The sequence below is a fragment of the Pygoscelis adeliae genome, unplaced genomic scaffold (assembly GCF_000699105.1).
Source record: "Pygoscelis adeliae isolate BGI_AS28 unplaced genomic scaffold, ASM69910v1 Scaffold124, whole genome shotgun sequence".
NCBI lineage: Eukaryota > Metazoa > Chordata > Aves > Sphenisciformes > Spheniscidae > Pygoscelis > Pygoscelis adeliae.
The window spans coordinates 1,423,704-1,430,858 of record NW_008824791.1 but is presented as its reverse complement, the minus strand read 5'-3'; the positions used below and the strand labels follow the sequence as shown (position 1 = coordinate 1,430,858).

Genomic DNA, 7,155 nt, shown 5'->3' with positions numbered 1-7,155 from the left:
GTCATGAAATCAACTACTTGATCCAAAAGAGTCAGTGCTAGAAATGGATGCCTGGGCAACCATCTCAAATTTGCCTGCTTGGGGCCACAGACAGAACAACAGAGACTTTTGTCTGTATTCATTACAAAGTTCGAACCATAAGGTAAAAGGAAAGGAAGCTACTAACCCAAAGAAAAAAAGACTTCAACGATGCTAAGTTCTCTGCATTGTCCCATTAAAGTACTTCTACTGTTCAGTGATGGACCCACATTTAGAACATAAATGGCAGCAGCCTCCATTCACATTATTTTGTCTGTTCTCCCCAAAAATTCCTGAAGCGGCAAGTGATTTTCTTGGGACTTAGACATCCATTTAGACACTCACCAATCCCAATTTCAACAAGCCAGAAGCAATGACTTCCTGTTACAACTCAGATAAGAGTTTAAACTGGTGACCTGAAGAGAAGCAACCTGCAGTTTGTGAACCCCGAGTTATCTAGTTCATTATACTGCTGCCAACCCATATTTAAATGTAACCATGTTTTGTAACCAAGAATAACCAAACTAACTCCTTTCCTAAGTATGGAATGTAGTATGGAATACTACAAATACTATGAAATACTATGAAATATTTGTTAGCTCTTAGAAAGGTGCCCAAAAGCATCACGTGTATTAACACTTTAGACTGTATCTCAGTTTGTCATCCAGCAAATCTGACTCAAAAAAGGGACAACATCACATGGCTGCAACCATTTCAATATTCAGCTATGCATTACAAGTGCTGCGTGTTCCCCCCCTCGCCCAGTCACACAGTTGTGAAAGAATTGCTCAGAATTTCTGAGGTTCAAACACAGTCAGTTCTTTCCCATCATACAACTCTTGAAGTTGGTTTGGCTCGTATTTTATGGAGGGTTTCTCAATTTGCATCCCAGGCTCCAGGGCATTCTGTCCAACTATTTTAAGATTCACAGCTTTTATTTTCCAGGTATTCTCCCTAACGGGACAGCTAATGAGTCCAAAAATTTGTTCAAAGATGCCCAAACAAGTGTTGTCTCTATGTACCGTGCCAGCCACTGCTACCAGTACTAACCCATGTTGAGACATGGCACATTTCAGTCCACTGCCGTGCAGATTAGGGTTGAATAGAAGATACTCTTCTTTAACCAACGAGAGCAGACGAAGGCTCACCATTTCTGCACCAACATATTCTTCCATGTTTTTTTCGAATGTGTTGTAACAGAACTTCATCCTGGCATCCTCCCAAAAATGCTGTGGTCCCCATCTTTCTTCAGATTTTAGTCCCAAGGGATGTTGAGAATTCAGGAGTTCAAAGAACCATTGACAGAACTCTCCTCCTAGATCATGAATGTCATCTTGTGGTGACTTTTGTCTCTCTCCATGACTCTGCAATCAAGCACATTTTTTTTTTCTTATAACTATTCAGCCTTAACACGCGAGATTACCATTTAGAACAACATAAAATCATGTAAATACTTTTTTAAACATATTAAGTCTTCTTCAAGTTTTCTATAGGCACTCTGTCTCAGAACAACAACGAAGTAAAATCTAATTTATTTTCAAGATCATGATCATCTTATCTAGAGAATTAGGGTAGGTTGTCTGAATTACAGTTAGAATAGTCCTCCAGTTTTGCCTTGGTCTCCAATTTATAAACAAAGAGGAAAACCTTGGTTCTACTGCAAAAAGGCAGGGGAAGGATTTTTGAACAACTTCCACGAGACCAGGATTCTCACACTGAGAGACAAAATTTCTGCCGAGTAAAAAGTACCTGGGTGAGTAACTTCACTGGCCATTACATTTCCAAAAGAAGGTTACAGAAAAACAAGGATACAGACCCAACCTGAAAAGCTAATATCATATTAAGGCGTATCAATTTACTAAAAAGTGCTTACAAATAAGCACTTACATTGACATGTTTTTCCTGTTTCATGTTGCCATCAGTCTCTTCTTTTTGGTTCCTTTTAAGTTGGTGAATTGTGCTGGTGTCTGCATCTTCATATAGCTGATAAGAACAAATAGTACTTATTGGGAAGTCACCTTTTGACTATGCACATCCTTATACCTGAAGCTGACAGAATACTTCTGATTTATGGGGGTATTCTACCTATGTCAGTGGAATACGCTAAAAAAATGCAAAACTAGTTCAGGAAGAACTGACACTCAAAGAATTAATGTGTTCCAGAACTTTTTCTCCACCAGATTACGTGCCTGAATTTAGCCCTGTTTGGCAGTAAGACTGCCAAAAATCACCCAAAAGGTGCTTGGTCGCTTTCATGAGTGATGTTTGTAGTCTTCACCATATTTCTAATAGGAAAAGAGCCCAAATCAAAGAAAACCATAATTTATGTTACCTTTGCTCCTTCAAAATAGACAAAAGTCTCGAGGAATCTCAGTTACTTTTCTAACTGTACAACTGATCATTTAAAACAGACTGAGACAATATGACATTGGGATAGGAGGGCTGCAGGGATTTTCACGTAGCAACATAGGCTTACTCCCAGAATAAAGGCAACTCCATTCAGCCTGTCATAAAATCCTTTGTTCAACACTGAATCTGCTGAGAAAGTATTTTTAAGTAGTGAGACAAAGTAAAGATTGCTAGCAGACAGCCAAACCTTCAAAGAATAATTTGAAAAGGCTCAGTCAAAGATTCTTGTCTTGTATAGAAGCCTTAGAGAAGAGTGGGCCAGTGAACGAAAGCATGAAACTACTCAAAACACGTCTTCCACTAGTTCCCCATAGGTTATGGACAAGCGACTTGTGCCCTTTTTTCTCGTTTCACAGAAAATGACACACACACACTCCTAAAATACATCTAAGATGTAGGGGGATAAGAAATACTTCAAAATAATATTTAAGTTTAATGATGAGTTGCTGAGACTGACATCAGAGTGGTGGGTATAGTTTTGAAGCCAAGTTCACAGTAAGTAGCAAAAGCAAGTATCAGCAAGGAACCAATGGTCATGTTATTAAAACCATATCAGAAGAGGGTGACAAACCACTCCAAGTGTTGTATCACTAAATATGTACTGCAACAAAGTAAGCAGTAAGATTTTTTAGATGCTATTATGGGTCAAGCTAAGAAAAAAAAATCTATTCCTTGCAATTGAATTCTTGGTATGTCTACAACTATGTGTAGAAGAATAGCAAAATTTAAGCACAAACATTTAGGAAACAAGTTGCTTCATGTTTAGTTATTTAAGAAAGGTTTTTAAGTTGATTATAAAACCACATTTGGTTTAGAGGACACTTCTTTCTAAAGGAAGCGTCACTGTAAAAGGCAACAATCGGATGCTCAAGTAACAGTCCTGTGAGCCTATTTAATTTGTATATACATAGTTTGTTTATCCTCTGCTTTCTCTTACAATAGGTAAGACTTTTTACTTAAGAAAAAGCATCCAAACTTTCCAACGTAAAGATGTATCACCTCCAACTGTAAGGTGAGGTGTTTTTTGAACGAGAACTAAATGTACAGTTATTTTGTAGGGCTTCTCAGTATTTGCAACTTGACAGCAAGACTTTTAGAAGTAAATCAAATGTCAAGTTTGCTAACATCAAAGTCTAGTAAGTATTAAATTAAGTATGTTTTAAGTAAGTATTAAGTATGAAAAGTTTGGAGACTTCTATATAGAAATACTGTAGTTGTTTCACAATAAGTTGTAATTAATTTCTAATTCTGTTACATAGGTTCATTTTACCCATTTCGTCAAAACTGTGAGGGCCACAAGAATTAAGAGAAAACAAAGGCAAAAGATTATGTATGTGATAAATAAACCAGTTGAACTTCTCATTCTTCGTGAATGTGTTTTAAGTACTTTGGAGAATTTAATTTACTTACTTTCAATCATAAAGCTTCGCTATGGGGTAATACTTGGAAAGTGTTCTTGCAAGAGCAACTTTTTTTTTTTTCCAAAGTATGCACACAAAAAATTGTTTTGAAAACAATTCTCACCTAAATTGTAATTCTCATCAGTTAATCCCTGAGAGAAAGCTCAATACAATAGGTTATCAACAGCTACAGAGCTCTAACAGTCCAGCTGGTGGGGCTGTTGCCCATTAGGTCTCAGAAGTACGGCACTTGAAAGAGCAAGGTGGCTATTTAGAGCCACATGGTAAAGAGCCAAGACTAATAAAAGACTGACAGCTCATTACACCACGAGGATTTGCTAAATGTCAAAATTTTGAACTTCAGAAAACACATTTAGCTACACTGTATTAAGTGTTACTAATACCAACGGGAAGAAATGACACAGACCTGGCACTGCTACAAACTACATTTCAACAATATAAAAATTTGCTAAAATCCATTCTGCACTCTAACTGCAAGAGGTGAAAAGGAAAACAGCTTACAGACAGTGCTACTTTGATTGCACTGTCTCTAGAAGTAGATCAAGGCCACTTACAAAAAGGTACTTTTCTCTCCATTCCCTCCCTCCCCTGCAACATTTTAGACCACAGTCTGACAGACGTTGTCACCCTATGATCTACTACCGACAGCATCTCTTTGCTCTGCTCTGGGATGTGCCCTACCAATGGTATTGCTAGTGCCTGGTGGGCTGGAGGATGACTGGAAATCCCAGATCTATACCAAAAGTTTAAGAAGATCCACCACATTAAAAAAATGACAAGGGGCTATGGAAGGTTTCTGTACGATTAACACTGTTTTCAGTTGTCCTTGAATCCACATAATTATTTGTGAATACCCTCTACTTTAGCTTACAGTGCAACTTAAAAATTAAAAGCATGGAAAAGACCCCACACATTAGAGTTCAAATGCACTAATATACTTTGCAAGACAGAGCAGAAGACTGTGCTCTGCAAGTGATATGTTGGCACAGACACCTTTAAATGATGTAATTTAAAAAAAACAAAAAAACAACCAAAACCAAACAAGCCAAGAGTTAAAGAGATTCAGTACCTTCCTCAATACAGATGAAGAGCCACATTTTGGATGTACGTTAGAACATTTACATGGGTTATCCTGCAAAAGCAACGCTAAGCATCCTCCGGTCTTTCAGAAAGCAGCACTCACCTTTGCGTGTGGTTTTCTCTCCCCTGACTCTGAGGAACGTGTTGTGAGCTGCCCACTCCAGTACTGCTTTACACGATCAATGAGTAGGTGTTTCTCAGAGGAAGGAGGCACTGGAATTCCTTGTGCTGCCAAATACTTAAAAATTATTTCTCGATAGACTTTTCTCCGTTTCAAAACTTCTTCTACATTTTGGCTGTAAACCAAAATGGCATGAATGGCTTCTGCAAGTAAAGAAATTTAAGTTAGCAGTTGCTTCTCTCACAATTAAAACCCAAACCTATGCCATTTCTTAAACTCCTGACCAGCACCTCCAAAGACAGTACAAGACAAGCCTAAATGAAATGCAAAGACTTAAAAGTTTGTTTGCAAACTGTAATCTGACCCAATCGTATCAGACACAGAAGATACCCAAAGACTTGGGAACACGTTTAAAAAACGGTGCTGTTTTTACTGAAGACCTTGCTACCTTGTAATCCCTACTTCCAGTACCAATGACTGCTTGGAATTTATTATGTACTATTTGAGCTTGATGAAAAGGATGCAACTTTTTCTTCCAAATGAAATTACTAATATTCTTCAAGTATTTTCAAGCTGTTTAGAAACTCCAAGTGCTTCAAGAAGTATAAAGATCCTTGCACACAATGCATTTTACCTATACTTCCTGAGATGCAGCTAGCCTTAACTTCAAAATAAGGTCATTCAACATGAAATCATCTAGGGCTTCCTGCTTTGTGTCACCATACAGCAACTTCACTTAGCAAAAGCTGAGCTTGGTTTCATTCTCCATTTGAAAAGCTCTGGGATATTTCAAAATAAGCCATCCACATGTCTTCTTGGAAGCAAGATTACACAGAGAAAGAAGAACCAGACAAATCTTTTATGGTTCTTCTGAATATGGAATCTGAATCTTAATTTCTGCATCAAATGGGTAGTTCACATGATTCGGTCAGAGAACACACTGTTATTTTGAAGAATATGCAAGTTTTCAAATGTTTCCCATGAACAGAAAATTGACCAAAATGCAGATGGAGAGATAACTAAGGTAATCTCTGATTCCTCGTATGCTGAACAAGAATTCTAGTAGCAGAAGTTTGCAGTTCTTCAGACAACCCACAGTAGTTTGTGAAAGTGAGGTTCCATATAGGTTCCTGAAGACTGATGGAAATGGAATTAAATCTGTTTTATTTCCACGCTAACAAAATTAGTACTCCCGGGTTCACAAGAAAACACCATGCATTGTAGCACAATGACAATGCATTGAAACGTAACATTAAAAAAAAACAGCTAAAAGGCTCCGTGGCAAAAATAGGAAACACAACAAACTGAAATACACTTTTAAAGTAGTTGCGGTAGCCAGTTCTCACCTGAACTGAGGCTGGGTACTTAACACGTTACCTATAAAAACTGTAAAGTTTAAACAAGACGAGACTAATAGCTGAAGTAAAAAAAATTAACATCTTTTCATTTAACCTAAAAATCACTGCAAAAAGTAGATAAAAAAAGCAAGAAGAAAAACTACGGGCATAAGACTTTTATAAGAAACATGTTTGGCAAATCTTACAGGTCTGAGTATATCACATGAAACGTATTCAAGGTTTTTGGATGAGTCTATTTCAGGACAATATTCTGAGTGGCCTCAGGTAACTCATACAAAATTAAGTTTTACGAAACAAATCTCAACATCTACAAAGTTACGGGGGACGCTCACACCTGAAAGTGCTCTGTTCTACAAAGATTTGCGTTTTACCCTTTCAAAACCTGAAAGCAAACGTCATTAACGCAAACAGCAAGAGAGACTTGGGTTTTAAATACGTTTTTAAACACTAACAGGGCACAGCAGGGGCACAGCAGTGCACGAAGCTCACCGCGGGTGCGGGTGGGGGTGTGGTCTAGGAGGGAAAAGGAAGCGCTTGAGAGCGGAAAAGCTGCTAAAAGCCACTAGCAGCCGCACGTTCCCTGGCCAAAACAAACCCCAAACTCCCAGCAGCCAGATGCCCGCGCTGTTCGGATGTACGCAGGCCCACTGGAGGAGGAGGAGGCTCCCAACAGCCACAACCGCACAGAACGCAGCTTCACCCTTCGCCCCAGCCCTGCGCCGGGGCAGGGCGCTGCCAGCTCTCCAGG

The 7,155-nt window shown here is 38.6% G+C and overlaps 1 protein-coding gene across 1 annotated transcript in view; it reads right to left on the bottom strand.

The window, feature by feature from the left end:
- Positions 1-615: 615 nt before the first annotated feature.
- Positions 616-7,155, bottom strand: part of LOC103916872 (chromosome unknown open reading frame, human C3orf38) — a 13,844-nt gene continuing 7,304 nt past the window's right edge. The window contains exons 4-5 of the mRNA XM_009323936.1: positions 5,032-5,252; positions 616-1,382 (exon numbers count right to left, since the gene is read on the bottom strand). Coding sequence (XP_009322211.1) covers positions 807-1,382; positions 5,032-5,252 — 797 coding nt within the window. The 3' untranslated portion in view covers positions 616-806. The remainder of the gene's footprint in view (positions 1,383-5,031; positions 5,253-7,155) is intronic.